The sequence below is a fragment of the Labrus bergylta genome, chromosome 7 (assembly GCF_963930695.1).
Source record: "Labrus bergylta chromosome 7, fLabBer1.1, whole genome shotgun sequence".
Lineage (NCBI taxonomy): Eukaryota > Metazoa > Chordata > Actinopteri > Labriformes > Labridae > Labrus > Labrus bergylta.
In genome coordinates this window covers 13,477,775-13,493,255 of record NC_089201.1, presented here as the reverse complement: position 1 = coordinate 13,493,255, position 15,481 = coordinate 13,477,775, and the positions used below count along the sequence as shown (strand labels likewise).

Here is a 15,481-nt window from a genome sequence, read left to right as displayed (position 1 = left end):
AAACTCCAGATCTAATGCTCTTTAAAATGTTGGGTAAATAAATGATTATCTGTTTTCCTTCTCAGACTCAGGGTTAAGTGTCTTGGTCAAGGGCACATGGGACGTGTGGCTGCAGGAGCTGGGGATCAAACACCCGACCTTCCTGTTGACTCTACCACTAAGCCAAAGCCACCCCAGTGAATGTAATGGAGCGGGCACCCTGATGAATTTGCTGAAATTAAATACAATTTCAAATCAGATGATCAAAACAAACATATTTTTTCACTCAAACGCATCACATCGAAGTATTGGCTACCATCTAAAGAACAGTGTCATGCTGTGCATCGTGTTTAAAGTCTGGATTAGAGTTCTTAATTTATACAGTCATTTTAAACACGTTTTTTCACATTTTTATCCCTCGTTTTCTTTATATAATTTATGTTCTTTTGAGAGCTGCTGTGATAAAGAATTTCACCAATGGGGATCAATAAAAACGTAACTCATCTCTCCATTTTACAGTCTAGTCTTCCTGTGATCCTCTAAATTATATCCCACTCCATTTGTTTTTATTGTTTTCTATTGCTGTATTTTAATGCTTATCCTACACAATGTTATGATTTAGACTATATTATGTTATGTTATGTTATGTTATGTTATGATATTGTTGTTTTTATCCTCTACATTATTAAAAGTACATTGTCAAAGTGCAAAGCTCCCCTTTTACTCAGATATTCACAAAGATCTCCTTTACTATGATCATAATTGGTTCTCTGAAGTCTAAATTAATTAAAAATAAATCGATTCATCCGTAAAGTATCTTATCAGCATACTTTTTTACAGTTTTAACTTCAGTTTCTTTATTTAGGCTTTTGTATACAGTTCTTAACACTTAAACGCATCGTGTGACTCCGGTGTTTACGTGCAGACCCTGAACGCACCACGACAACATCATTTTCCAACCCTCTGATTGGTCCGTTACCCACTGTTTTCACCACGTGACAGCGAAGATGACCGCCTGCGGTCGAAGTACAGATGGTAAACTGTTTGTTTAAACGTGTCATTGGCTTTATTGAAGCTGTTTTTTTTGCTCTGAGTTTATTTTTTATTTCGTATTTCAAACTCAGAGTTTACGAGGCAGCGAATAAGCTTCCAAGGGTTCAGCTATGACGTCAGACAGCTCGCAGCTAGCCGCGGATGCTAACAGGCTAACTTGTAGTTTAGCTTCCGGCTTGCATTAAAGGCAACTTTCAATCACCCAGATGACTCGTAAATAAAATGTATGAGCGTGTTAAGTCTCCTTCTTTACCTTATATCTTATTAGCTTGTTGTCGCGTTACTGAAATACATTAAATGACAAGATGCACTGGTGTCTTTGACTGTGCTGTTTTGTTGTATTGTCATTAATGAGTTGCTGCGTTTCATGTAAAATCATGCACTTTGTACATTTTAGAGATGAAACGACACTATCATGATATGGAATATGATAAGTTGAATTAAACACACGGTAAAAATGCTTATTTCACCTTCTACATGCAGAACAGAAGGTAATAACGTGGAGCACTGGGGACTTTCCTCCTGGCAGACTGGGTTGGAGTAAACTAAACTCGAGTCTTGTTTCCCTCTCAGGTCAGGACAGCATACTGGAGCCGCTGTGTTTCCCAGAGCAGCCAGCTGATGGCCCCAGCGCTCCCAGTCTGCAGAGTCCCAGTTCAGAGCTGCTGGTGTGTCTGTTCTGCCCCGAGTCGGTCCCCCTGCAGCAGAAAGACGGCCTCCTCAAACACCTGCTGCTGGAGCACAAGCTGGTCATCGCTGATGTCAAGCTCATCGCGGACCTCCCAAAGTATGAGCCATGTTTGGTGTCTGGATGACTTCCAGGTTTCTGATTAGATTTGAAGGATCCCTACAGAGAGAGAGAGACCTCGTAGTTACAGAGGACGGTGCTGTTTTCTGTCCTCCCTCAGGTACATGTTGTACTGGAGAGGGAGATTCCTGGAACAACCAGTCACAGATTTCTGCAGCGTGATCAAGACAAACTCCACGGGTCCAGTTGGTGAGTAGCTTCACAAGAAGAAGAAGAAGAGAGTGAGATCGTTAAAGCAGCAAAACCTCATCATCTGACGTGCATGCTTTATCAAAACCGTGTTAGTAACTCCTCACCTCACCTCATGTGGGGAAAGTCAGGATTAAGATTCACCATTTTACTCTACTTTTCTGTGATGTGAACCATATTCCAGAGAAAGACAACCTGAATGTGTCATCGTCTGTGCACAATGTGAACACAGACTTCAAAATGTTCTGAATCTGTACATATAAAACAATCAAACTGACTTGTGTAGCTCTCTTTCCTGTTACCACTGGTTGTGTCTGTCCTTACAGAGAAGCAGGAGGACTACTGTCTCCTGTGTGACGTCCTTCCAGAGGACCGAATCCTCCGAGAGAGGCTGCAGCAGAAACGACTGGTGAGGACATACAAAAAAAAAAAAAAAAACTGACTCAACTGGCTTCAGTCGTCTTTTTAGTAGTTTTGTTTTGGAGGAGAAAAGCCAAATAGATGTTGTCTCTGACTCCTCCTACAGATGTAAAGTAGCTCATTGTTAACTCTGGTGCAGCTAGTTGGCTGTACACTGTCCCTTAGGGTCAAAATCAGGTGTCCAAATCAGGACACTCAGAAGGCTTATCCATTTTCTTTCACACTCCGTTAAGCATTGAACTGCCTCGGTGTATGAAATATTACAATAAATAAAGCTGCTTTACACTTAATCTTTGGAGGTAGTGGTGCCTTTCTTCTTCTTCTTCTTCTGTGGTGTCTCTCTGACGCTCTCGGTTTCTCCTCAGGAGGAGGTTCTGGAGCAGCAGCAGAAGGAGAGAGACGACGGCAGCTTCCATCGTCTCTGCATGTTCTGCAGTGAAGAGTTCTCTGGAAACAGGTGACTCACACGAGAGGGGTCGGAGGTTGTTAACAGCCGCAGGTGTCGGTCATATCTGACGACTTTAAGAAGCTAGAAGTACGGCATGATAACGTGTAAAAAAGCGGAAACAAGTCAACCATGTTTTCTGGTTTTTCACATCAAACTGATTCAAGATTGTTTTTGATTTTAATTATTTAAAAAAAAAAACTACAAATGACATCGACATGACTCAAAACAAGGTTTACTTTTATTTGATCAATTTCATTTAACAGAAGCAAACTGAATTTCCCTTCTGGGGTTAAAGTGTGAGCTGTAAACATGTCTTTCAGAGAGCACTCAGTGTGGTAGTTTGCAGCAGTCTGTGGTTTGTTCAATGTCTGACGCCGCTGAACCAAACCAGTTCACCAGCAGCATCCTGAAACCACAAATACAAATTAATTAAATGAAATGGATTCATCGCTGCTAAAAATGTGTGAAGTATATATATGTATGCAAAATAATCCTTACACGTTGGTGCTTTCAGGTCGTCTCTGCTCAACCACATGGCTCGAGAACACTCCTTCAGCATCGGCCTGCCCGACAACATCGTCTACTGCGACCAGTTCCTGGACACTCTGCAGAACAAGCTGGACAAGTAAGACCCGACACAATGAGCCCAGATCACATGATACTGACTTACTTAGATTACATCGTTTAGATATAAACAAACAGTTACCTGTTTATAACCACCAATGTTCCACGCCGTAACAGGAAACTGAGAGGGTGAAGCTGGTACTTACTTTAACCCGGGTCATCATCAGGTTTCTGAATCACACCTGAGCATGTTAACAGATGCTGCGGTGTGTCTCTACAGGTAGCGGTTAAATCCCTCGCTTCATGGGGAAAGCCTTAGTCTTAAACTCAGGGCCCCGATGTGAACATGAACATGAAACTGAAGCTGACTGTGTTTTCTGTCCTCGTCTCAGTCTGCAGTGTCTGTACTGTGAGAAAACCTTCAGAGATAAAACCACGCTGAAGGATCACATGCGGAAGAAAGCTCACCGCCGCATCAACGCCAGCAACCGGGAGTACGACCGCTTCTACGTCATCAACTACCTGGTACGGTTCAGTACGCCGTCACAGAGTGTGTGCGGAGAGGACAAACGAGTCATCACTACAGATATTATTAATGATGAACAGCAACGAGTCCACAAGATGAGGACTAGAAGTATCAGACCAGGATCGTGCATGAACCTGTAAACAACAACAACAAATGCAGCTTGAATATCAGATCAGCTTCTCCTCTTATTTGCACAACCATGAACACATCCCGAGTAAACATCTTGATCTACTATCAGAAATGTATATTTGTATTTATCCTTCTCTGTGCGATCTCTAAAAGTCTCCCTCCTCTGTCTCTGAAGGAGTTGGGAAAGAGCTGGGAGGAGGTGCAGAGCGAGGACGATCGGGAGCTGGTGGAGGACGAAGACGAGTGAGTCGACATGATGTCTTAATGTTCTCTGATACTCTGACTTAAGGTCGTTCAAATATTGGATACTTTTCCATACCACATGTTTTAAAGAGATTCAGTCTTCGTTCTTTTACTGATTACAGAGAGAGAGAGTGAAAGGGAGGGAGGGAGAGAGAGAGAGAGAGAGATGTTTTTTTGTTTTTAAACGTACACACACTTTATTTTTCAGGCGCCCATTTTAGTAATTTCTCTGAATAAAAGGCACGTTACTAAAACGGGTGCAGCCAGAGAGCCGAGGAGGCGACCCCGGCTTAATCAGGCAATATGCTGGAAATGCATTCCTGAAGTCCAAGAAGTAACTCAATACTGGACAATAAGTTACAGGAGGGACTTTTGTTTTTGTTGCTGTAGAATCAAACTATATATTAATTTTATAAATACAATCGAAGCACAGTTTTAAAATCTGCTATCATGACAACCCTCCTCTGACGAGTGAATCGTTCCCGTTGTACCTCCTGTGTGAGCGTCTCCAGCTGTCTGATTCTCCACGTCTGTGTTCTCTGCAGTGATTGGTCGGACTGGCAGGCTCACCCCGTCTCTGCTGTGTGTCTCTTCTGTGATCATCAGTCGGAGACGATGGAGCAGATCTACTCCCACCTGAAGGTTCAGCGACGCCTCAGAGGAGTTAAACTCAGAGTGTTTCACATGGTCAAGCTCCAGATTTCATTATTATTCCTCCTTTTCTTTTTCAGAACGCTCACGGCTTTGATCTCCATAAATTGAGGACCGACCTCAGTGAGTAAAAGCACAAACACTGAAATCAAACCGGGTCTTCTATGGCAGCCAAAGTCCTACATTTAATAAAAACATCCTGAGCACAGAGAGTCCATCATAAACATAATAAATCTTTCAGACCTCAGGTTCTACCAGCAGGTGAAGCTGGTCAACTTCATCCGCCGTCAGATCCACCAGAGCCGCTGCTACGGCTGTCAGGAGAAGTTCGCCTCCAGAGACGCCGTCCTGCATCACATCGTGGCTGAAAGTCACGTGATGAAGCTGCCGGACGTGTCGACGTGGAACCAACCGCAGTGAGTCCAGCGTCTCTGGTTTTTATTTCTAACTTTCATGTTTGATTCTCAGAAACAGTCTGCCGCTCTTTGTTTTGATGCTGCCACTAGGGGGCGATATCGACATGTAGCTTTAAGTTTTCAGTTCGATCATCGGAAACAGCCTTTAGATGTTCGCTTATTTATGAAACATGATGTCAAAATATACCAGACGAGCTTCTGTCCGCTGCTTGTGCTCGACTACCTTGTGCTACCTCGAGGGGAGAGGGGTTGGAGGTGTGTCTCTGAAGGAGGGTGGAGCCTTTAGTATGGAGGAGGTGTGGCCTAACAGTAGTTAGTTTTGGTTTCATATTGGTGCTCAAGGGCGACATCTTCTTGATCGTCCTTTAAAAACTGTCCTTGAACACGTAAACCTCATGCAAGGTCATGGCGTTTCTTAATTGCCCCGTTACACTGCATGGCGTGCAAAGACGAGAAAAAGCCGAGTAATCATTTGAAGGATTTTAAGGTTTTCCTCTCAATCTCTCCTCAGGTATTACTTCCCCACATACGAGAACGACGCCCTCCTGTGCACGCTGTCTGACAGTGACGAAGGTGAAGGTGACGCCTCGAGGCACGGCGAGGAGGTCCCGGTTATCGCAGAGGACGTCTCAAACCTCAGAGCGCTGAAACAGAAGAGCGTCCTCAACACGCTGCTGAAGAACAGAAACTCCTGCAGCTGAGACCGTGCACAGACCTCGGACAGTTCTTCATCTAAACACAGATTTCCTCCTCGCACCGGGAGAGAGATGAACGTTTAAGAACTTAGACGGCGCTCTGCAGAAAAACTGACATTTCACCAAGCATGCACCTTGAACATGAACTTGTTGTCAGAACACGTTTTCAGAAGTGCAAAATCAAAATATTTTTCTCTTCAAGGAATAAAGATTCATCAGAGACGTTTGTCTTTCATACATACTTTATTTCCTGGAATAAAAATGGAATAACTGTGCTGTATGAAAGAAGTTGTTTTTAAGAGCCATTTCCACATAATCTGTGTGCGATGGGGTCCTGTGACTGCACGCACACTCCAGAAACTATGGGGATGGGCATGTGCCATCCAACGGAGAAAAATCTGTGCACAGACTCTGGACACTGGCGGTTACAGGTGCAGATACATGAAACCTTAAATCAGGACATAATCTGTTTATTTAAGTAATAAAACCCTGAGCTGTGACACTTCAAACCAAAGACACAGAGATTCAAAAAAAGAAAAAAGAAGAAGTGTCTTAGAAAGAGTTCTTCAGGTGTTTCAAAACCTGGGTTCTAGTTTTCAAACATTTAAAGATGTAAATGTTTAGAATTCCTCAACTTTAGAAAACCTAAAAATACTAAACAGGCTGTACTGGGATCCAATTAACCCTTTGAGGAAAATGAAGCAGTTTTTTCTTTTTACCGACAGGCTCAGATTGAGCCAGGGTCAGGGGTTGCAAATTAGCCACAGCTAGAAACCTGCATGCATGACATCCACTTTGTATTTTACATAAGAAGCCATGTTCACATGTCACATTTTCCCCAGAATCACAGCCTCTTTGACTGCTGCTGACTGGAGTGATCCACCGAAGCCAATCCTAAACTTACTGTTACATAAAAGTCCAGATTAAAAAAATGTAGGAACATCCATTTTCTGTTCTTGAAAATGATGAAGCTGCCCTGCTCCGCCTCCTCTCGACTTGGCAGTCATGTTGTTTTTCCCCGGTCTGATGTTCTGCGTTGCTTTCCCGAGAGAGATTTGTCGTATGGTGGAGCCGAACTGCAGCGTGCTCAGAGTCTCCACGGCGTCCTTGATGTCCGGACTTCACGCTGACAAACACGCAGCACTGCAGAGAGAGAGAGAAGTTCATCATCAAGCAAAACCTGCAGCATCTAACACCTTAAGTAGAAACAACAGTGACCTTTGACCTGACCAATCACTCGTCTTTTACAGAATCATTGATCAGACCATGTGAGTCCTCAGTGAGTCTGTTTACGTGGACTTGAGAATCCCGGGTATTTTAAGAATCCTGTTTTTGTATTTGTGCGTGTAAACATCATATCCCCATTTCAGAAACCTCATCCTGATTCTGAGAAACTTAAAACTTCAACAGTCTTAATCACTATATGTCTTGGTCTTGACCCGGTCTTGATAACTATATGTCTTGGTTTTGGTCTTGACCCGGTCTTGATAACTATATGTTATACTATCCAACCTCTGCGTGATTAGTCTCATTTGGCCCCTGACAGCGGGTCGTTGTTTCAGGCAGGAACTTAAGAGCAGAGGGATTTCCTGACGTTGTTCCCTCCTCTCTAGATTCTCACTTGTGTTGTTCTTACTCGCTGATGTTTGTCACTTAAAATTGTAGATTAAATGTCACATATTATTCAAAATCCTCTTCTCCATGTTTCTCTAACTCTAACGTGTCTCTAGTCTGTCTCCAAACCCCCCTATCTTTTGCCTGCTCCACTTTTCAGAAAATGTGTGCTCAAACAGACCGTTTGGAGATTTTCCCTTCATGACATCACAAAGGGCAGTAACCCCTCCCCCAGGTGGGTGACACTCCCACAGCTAGGTGTTTGTTCTGCCCTCTGAGTCTACCTTCTCACCGTAAACAATAGGACATGGAGCGAGAAAGCCCGAGACACCCAAGCCCTTCCAGAGAGGGGTGTGGTCAGACACAGCTCATTTACATATTTAAAGGTAAATGAGCCTGTTCTGAACAGAGCTGAAATAGAGGGGTTTATAGGCATGATGAAATACAGGATCAGAGTGGATTTAGAACAAGAAACTTCACAGACATGTTTTGAGGAGCTCTGAGACTTATCTACACTGGTTGAAGAGGTGGAGAATATGTGACCTTTAAATTAGCCATTCATATTGGTGGCTTTGAGGAAACATCTCACTGAAAACCATCAGTGAAAATGCTTTACATGAGGTTATTAACTGCATATCTCTGACCTGATGTTGACTCCAGGGTTTTCCTTGCTGCCCATCATGGTGTACGTCTTCCTGGAGCCCGTTTGTCCGTAGGCTAGAATGCAGATGTTATATCCATCCACGCATGACGTTATCATGTGGAGAGTTCCTGCAAACACATCGTCCTACAGACAGAGATGAAGAGCTATTTGAATCTAAATCTGTCTTTATAAAGACGAAGACTAGAGTGGCTGATGTTTGATCCTGGTTCTCAGACTCTGTTGTAGCTCAAAGACTGAACTTGAAGTGTTGCTCTAATTTGTCTGTTGTTTCCTCCTCCTCTTCTTTTAATGCTTCACAAATTGTTTCTCTAATCTCAAAGAGGCTCAGGAGATTCCAGCTGTGCTTGTGTCTTCAGATAATCTTTAAATAAACATTATGAACCATCATGTGCCACTTAACCAGGTTAAATAAATACATTAAAATCCAATCATAGTATAATAAATGGAGGGCTGTGGCTCTGCCATGCCCAGAGCTCGGTAAGATTTGCAGCTCATTAAGATGTGCAGTTTGTTAAGATGTGCAGATCGTTAAGATGTGCAGCTCGTTAAGATGTGCAGCTCGTTAAGATGTGCAGCTCGTTAAGATGTGCAGCTAGTTAAGATGTACAGCTCGTTAAGATGTGCAGCCAGCTAGTTAAGATGTGCAGCTCGTTAAGATGTGCAGCCAGCTAGTTAAAATGTGCAGCTCGTTAAGGCTTCCCTGACGGCACATTAAAGCGCAGTGCTGTGCTCTTTAACAGTAGCTGCTCCAGAGTGCAGCAGAGACTCAGGACTCTCTGCTAGCATGCAGTCGTAGAGCCCCTTTGTGTTTCTTGTCTTCTGTGTGCTCCTGTTGCAATGCAAATTTCCCCTTGTGGGACAATAAAAAATCTGAATCTGAATCTGAATCCTCTTTCCATCAACAGATTCACACAGACAGCCATGAAAATCAACGCAGTCCATCAACATCCCAGCAGCCTCCAGGATATCTTTCAACCAGCAATCTCATGCTCTCCAACCCTGAGAACCAGCTCCTCCCCTCAGGCCGACGATACAGGGTTCCCTGAGGCGGCAACAACCGATCTAAAGATCCCTTTGTCCCCTTGTCTATCAAAGCCCTCAACACCACCTAACCTTTAAGGTGTGTGTGTGTGTGAGTAGTGTTGTAGTCAAGAATACACTAACCGAGACTAGGACATACCCGAGACCAGAGAGCTCAGAGACAAGACCGAGACATTTAGGGATCAAGACTGAGTCAAGACCAAGACCAAGGCAGGGCGAGACCGAGTCCGAGACCGAGACCATAAATATCAGTGAAAAATCATCATCTTGTGTTTAGGGGGCGTGTCACTCTGATACTGCAGAGAGATCTCAGCTCGTCCACTTCCCCCAACGCCTCCTGCTCCCCCTGAGCCAGCCTCCCCACGGCGCCCTTCAGCTGGTTCTTCATGTCGGTCAGAGTGTGGTGAACTGTGGAGCGCAGCTGCTTGTTGGAGCTGTTTTCCTTTTACTTCTTTTTCTGTTTGTTCTTCTCCTCCCTCCTTTGTCTGCATGTTGATCTCTTCACTTTTTAAAGACTGAATATCCAAAGTTTGACTCTCAGGCTTCACTGTGTCCTCCACCGCCTTAAAAAAAAACACAACACAAATTACATTTTAACATCCGGTGGACTAATTTCTTTCACTTGTGAGTGTGTATTCTGCATGTACTGAGACTAAGCTATCCATCCAACCATCCATACATCCATCCATCCATCCATCCATCCAACCATCCATCCATACATCTATCCATCCATCCATCCATACAACCATCCATCCAACTATCCATCCAACCATCCATCCAACTGCCCATCCAACTGCCCATCCAACTATCCATCCAACCCTCCATCCATCCAACATCCATCCAACCGTCAATCCAACTATCCATCCAACCATCCATCCAACTGCCCATCCAACTGCCCATCCAACTATCCATCCAACCATCCATCCAACTATCCATCCAACTATCCATCCAACTATCCATCCAACCATCCATCCAACTATCCATCCAACCATCCATCCAACCATCCATCCAACTATCCATCCAACCATCCATCCAACTGCCCATCCAACTGCCCATCCAACTATCCATCCAACCCTCCATCCATCCAACATCCATCCAACCATCCATCCATACATCTATCCATCCATCCATCCATCCAACCATCCATCCATACATCTATCCATCCATCCATCCATCCAACCGTCAATCCAACTATCCATCCAACCATCCATCCAACTGCCCATCCAACTATCCATCCAACCATCCATCCAACTGCCCATCCAACTATCCATCCAACCCTCCATCCATCCAACATCCATCCAACCGCCCATCCAACTATCCATCCAACCCTCCATCCATCCAACATCCATCCAACCGCCCATCCAACCATCCGTCCAACCGCCCATCCAACCATCCATCCATCTGACCATCTATCCATCAATCCATCCATCCATCCACCCAACTATCCATACATACATCCATCCATTCAACCACCCATCCATTCAACCATCCATCCAAACATCCAACCATACATTCATCCATCCATTCAACCACCCATCCATTCTTCCACCATCCATCCACCCAACCATTCACCCTTTCACCCATTCATTCATCCATCCATCCAACAATCCACCTCATTCAGTCATATAATAAACTGGTATCTCACCTGCACGGTGGCGTCGCTCTGTCCCGCAGGTGTTGAGGCCTGCGGGGGCTCTCGCTCCACCTCCCCGGCGCCTTCCAGCCTCTCCAGTCGGGATCCTTCACACTCCGCTTCCCATCCTGACGCCTGCAGTCAGAGAGACACAGAAACAACCCCAGAGAGGGAGAGACACACACAGACCAGCAGGTGATTTAAGCATGACAGGTGAAATGTGACACACCTGCCCGTGTGACAAAGAGAATCGTTACGTCACAGCAGTTTAGTTTAATCAGCTCCTGAGGAAAGACCTTTAAAAACATGTGTTAAACTTTAAACTTGGTGTGAAGTTGTAAATAAAGAACAGTGTGATTTTGGCATGTTTGCTGTTTGAGGTCTGTTAAAAATGACACGAGAGGTCTGAGCTTGGTTTAGTTCCTTCTTAATTATGTTCAGACCTCCAAAGAACCAGAAGCCTCCATGACTCGACTTCCTGAGATGTTTTAAAACTGTTTGATCTTCAGGTCCGTCCTGAACTCTGGGAAAAGAGTGTTTAGTTTTTCTGACCCCCCCTGCAGCAAACAGAATGATGTGAAACCAGAAGATCTAATTTCGTTTGAAGTGACTAAAATGACAAAAAACCATAGACTGTAAATATTCCTGGACCAAGTGAGTGACGTCACCCGTCTGTTCCTGCAGGGGGCGCTGGAGTCCCATCTATGGCGGTCTCTATGTTGGAAATGCTGTCTCAATCTAACTTTCAGTCAACCTAACAACAGGCTGAGAGTTGGAGCTGAGGCGGGTTTTAACCCTCCTGAAAAACCGTTACACGGCGCCCACCTGTCAATCAGGTCAGCTACTCGCCTTATTGTGAATAACTCTTATCCTTCATCAAACCAAATGGATGAGTCATCAAAAAATTCACCCCCCATACAGTGTGTGCTGATCGAGACATGAGCTAATCAGACTTATTTGTTTTTTGAACCAGGCTGTAAATATGTTAATCTCTGCTGTAAAAACAGGCTTTTTAGAATGGGCGTGTATATGACTTCCTGCGCTTTAGAAACCATCCTCTAGTGGACACTCGAGGAACTGCAGGATTTTACACTTCAGCATCGGCTTCATTTTTTTAACATTGTGCAAAAAACACGAGACCGTTGGACAGTGTCTGTGTTTGACTGTTTTCACAACTCCTGCACTTTATCTCTGAACCAAGAGGCACATTTTAAACACTAGGTGTCAGAGTTACATATTGCTCCTGTAATTGTTGTTTGCTCTGAACTTACTGCTTTTAACTACTGTACTGTTTGTCTCTTATTAATCCTGTACTGTTGACTTCAGGTTGCAGGTACAGAGCGCACTGGGTGAGGACTAAACGAAGCTTCACAATCTTTGTACCAAGCTGCATCCAGCTGCTCAACACGCTCTGATCATTCAGTGAGAACATGGCACTCTGTAACCTTAGATCCCAACATGTAATCATGAGACGCTTTAAAGAAGCAAAAACAGCCTTCCTGTACATACTTCTACTCCTCACTAGAGGGCAGCATCAGTTCATTAATTTGTTTGAGGAATTCAAACAGCGTGGTCCCTTAGAGAGACTCAAAGGACTGAAGCAGAACAGAACAGACACAAAGATAGAGAGCTGGAAAACAAAACATAATAAAGATGATTTAGCCGCTCACCTCAGGTGCTGTTTTGACTTTTGCAGACAGCTTCATCATGTTCACACCTGTCATGAAGCTTGATGGAAGACAGTAGGTCTTCTCTTTGATGGGTTGGTTCTGTGAAGACTCCGCCACCCGGCCAATAGTTGGGTCTTTGTTTTGAGTCTTTGGTTTGCTGCTGTCTGTGTGATTGCTGCAGGAGATGTGTGCTGTCTGCAGGCTCATCAGCAGGTTCGGCTTCAACTGGGCCTGGTGCACTCATTCACTCACTCTCTCTCTCTCTCTCACTCTCGCTCGCTTAGCCTGATCGATGTTTGCACATTTGTTTTTTTAGTTCCTTGTGTTAGCGCACTTTTCAACACACTCTTTCACCACTGATGAAACAGATTCAACACGTCTCATAAGTCATTTTAAATGATATGTTTTCTTTGATAAACTTCAGACTCCTCTCGTCTTTCGCCCTTACCCACCAGCCGGGTCATGATCTTTTGAAGGTCCAATAGATGCCTCAGGATCAACTAGTGCAAGCAGGTCTTCCTTCAAACCCCTGCAGATGATCCAACACGCAGCAGCACAGCTCAGAGCCGCAGCCGACCGAGGTACCTCTGACCTGGAAGAGGGCACGTTTTAAAAAGAGCTTCATCCCCTCGGCTGTTGAAGATCTTATCAAGTTTCCATGCTAACTGTTGCTTTGATTGCTGTTATACTAAACCATGTACCAGCTGTGTAAACTTCAGAGTCATCTTGATAAGAGTCAAGATTTTTCATCCACTGAGCATCTGATTCACGTAAACATTTATCAGACCACTGACATGTGCCCCAAAAGAGCGCACATCACTCCGCTGTTCATCTCCCTCCACTGGCTCCCAGTTACACCACCATCCCCGACACACAGAGACACTGTTTGCTCTGCAGCGCCATTCAGAGAGCATTTAACCGCCTGCATCTGTGTTCTGAATCAGACAGTGTCTTTTTATTTTTTTAAGATTTATTTTTGGGCTTTTTATGCCTTCATTTAGAGACAGGACAATGGGTAGGGTCAGAAAATGGGGCGAGAGAGCGAGAGAGCGAGAGAGCGAGAGAGAGAGAGAGAGAGTGGGGAATGAACCACTAGTCTAGCGGCGCCCTAGTTGTGCTTTTTTTCAACTTTTCTGCCCCGGCTTAGCGAGCACAAAAGCAGCGCCATTCAAATCAGTCCCTCAGGGGTTTCATAAAAGCTCCAGTCTAAAGGGGGCGCTCTCAGGGATTCAGACTTGTTATGAAAGGAATCATCCTCATTGTCTTTTACAGTTTATACACGAGCTGCTTTAAACTCTCAGTTTGTGGCACATGAAGCGCTCGCAGCATCCAAACATGGTGGTTCTGTGATGAAGTGAGCAGCTGTTGAAACCCTGCAGATATATTCACTCTGTGCCATCAAGCAGTAAAACCCTCACTGATTGGCCCTTCTTTTTTTTTCTTTTTTTAAATGAACGGACATATTTTCTTTTTTCTGGAGGAGCTGCTGGCGCTTGAAGCAGCTGTTTGGCGCCCGGGTGTCGGGTGAATATCAGAGAGACTCTCTTTCTGACTCCACAGCCGGCCAGATTAGAAATGAGGAGCGATAAAGGAGGAGAGGAAACGGGTTTCCCAGGAGAACAATCCGGAGAATAACTCTCCATTCACACAGACACGGAGAATATTGACACTCTCTCACAGCCAATCAGCTTTTAGTGGCTTCTTCTTTTTTTAATCAGAGAGTCTCAGAACATCTGCTGCTCCTCCGTCTCATTGTCTCTCTGTCTCTCTGTCCGTCTGTTTGACTGTCTCAAAGCCAAATCTTGGATTAATCCAGATTTGGCACAAACACAACAATAGTGCCGTGTGTGTGTGTGTGTGTGTGTGTGTGTGTGTGTGCGCAAGTGGTAGATCATGCTGCAGCAGGTCTGATGCTGCAGAAGTGTTATGTGCCTTTTTTGTCAGCTTTTCAGCTTTTCATGCTCCTAAAATGTTAAAGGCACAGTATGTAAATTTCGGCCACCAGGGGGCTCTCATTCAAAACAATAACAAAAGATGAAGTGGAGGCTGGTGGGGAATCATGGGAGTGATTCTCTCTGCTAAATATGACTTTGGGAGCGTCTACAGCCTGTTGTTAGCTAACTGTCCCTGGTCATCAGGTTTTCAGGACTTTATGATTCAGTCCCATAGTCCTCCCAGACCATGCAAACATTTACACACAAACAACAGATGGAATACGTCAGAGTAGTGTTATAGTACTCAAAATCAGCCTTGGTCTCGAGACCTTTTTGAAAGTTTTGGTCTCGCCTTGGTATCTGAAGCATTTTTACTCGTTCTTGTCTCGGTCTCAGACTGGGTTTTAAATCAAGACCGGTCAAGACCACCACTGATCGTCTGTTTCTCCACGTCATTATTGTGATTAGAAGGAAAACGCCTCTTTCTAAAAGAACAATATCCCCATGGTTACGGCCTCAACCTTCCCGGTGTTACGGTCTGAGTGAGGGACACGCCCCCTAAACACAAGATGAGACACAATTATTCAGAGATATTTATGGTCTTAGTCTTGTCTCGGTCTCGTCCTGTCTTGGTCTTGGTCTTGGTCTTGGTCTTGGTCTTGGTCTTGGTCTTGTCTCGGTCTCGCCCTCTCTTGGTCTTGGTCTTGTCTCGGTCTTGGTCTTGTCTCAGTCTCGGTTAGTGTGGTCTTGACTACAACAAAAACCAAACAAAGACGAAAAGCCAGGTAGACTGCTTTGGGTCGC

General features: G+C 44.5%; 1 protein-coding gene across 3 annotated transcripts; it reads left to right on the top strand.

The window, feature by feature from the left end:
- The first annotated feature begins 931 nt into the window (after positions 1 to 931).
- On the top strand, positions 932 to 6,396 carry znf277 (zinc finger protein 277). Of its 3 annotated transcripts, none has more exons than XM_065956806.1 (12): positions 932 to 1,014; positions 1,606 to 1,819; positions 1,941 to 2,029; positions 2,356 to 2,438; positions 2,815 to 2,906; positions 3,412 to 3,522; positions 3,854 to 3,986; positions 4,292 to 4,359; positions 4,905 to 5,001; positions 5,091 to 5,133; positions 5,252 to 5,426; positions 5,938 to 6,396. In XM_065956806.1, the coding sequence occupies exons 1-12, from the start codon at positions 987 to 989 to the stop codon at positions 6,125 to 6,127; spliced, it is 1,323 nt and encodes a 440-aa protein (XP_065812878.1). In that variant the 5' UTR covers positions 932 to 986; the 3' UTR covers positions 6,128 to 6,396. The 3 variants fall into 3 exon arrangements, with proteins under 3 accessions (XP_065812878.1, XP_065812879.1, XP_065812877.1); XM_065956807.1 differs by lacking the exon at positions 932 to 1,014 and adding an exon at positions 1,067 to 1,256; XM_065956805.1 differs by lacking the exon at positions 932 to 1,014 and adding an exon at positions 1,414 to 1,523.
- The last annotated feature ends 9,085 nt before the right edge of the window (positions 6,397 to 15,481 follow it).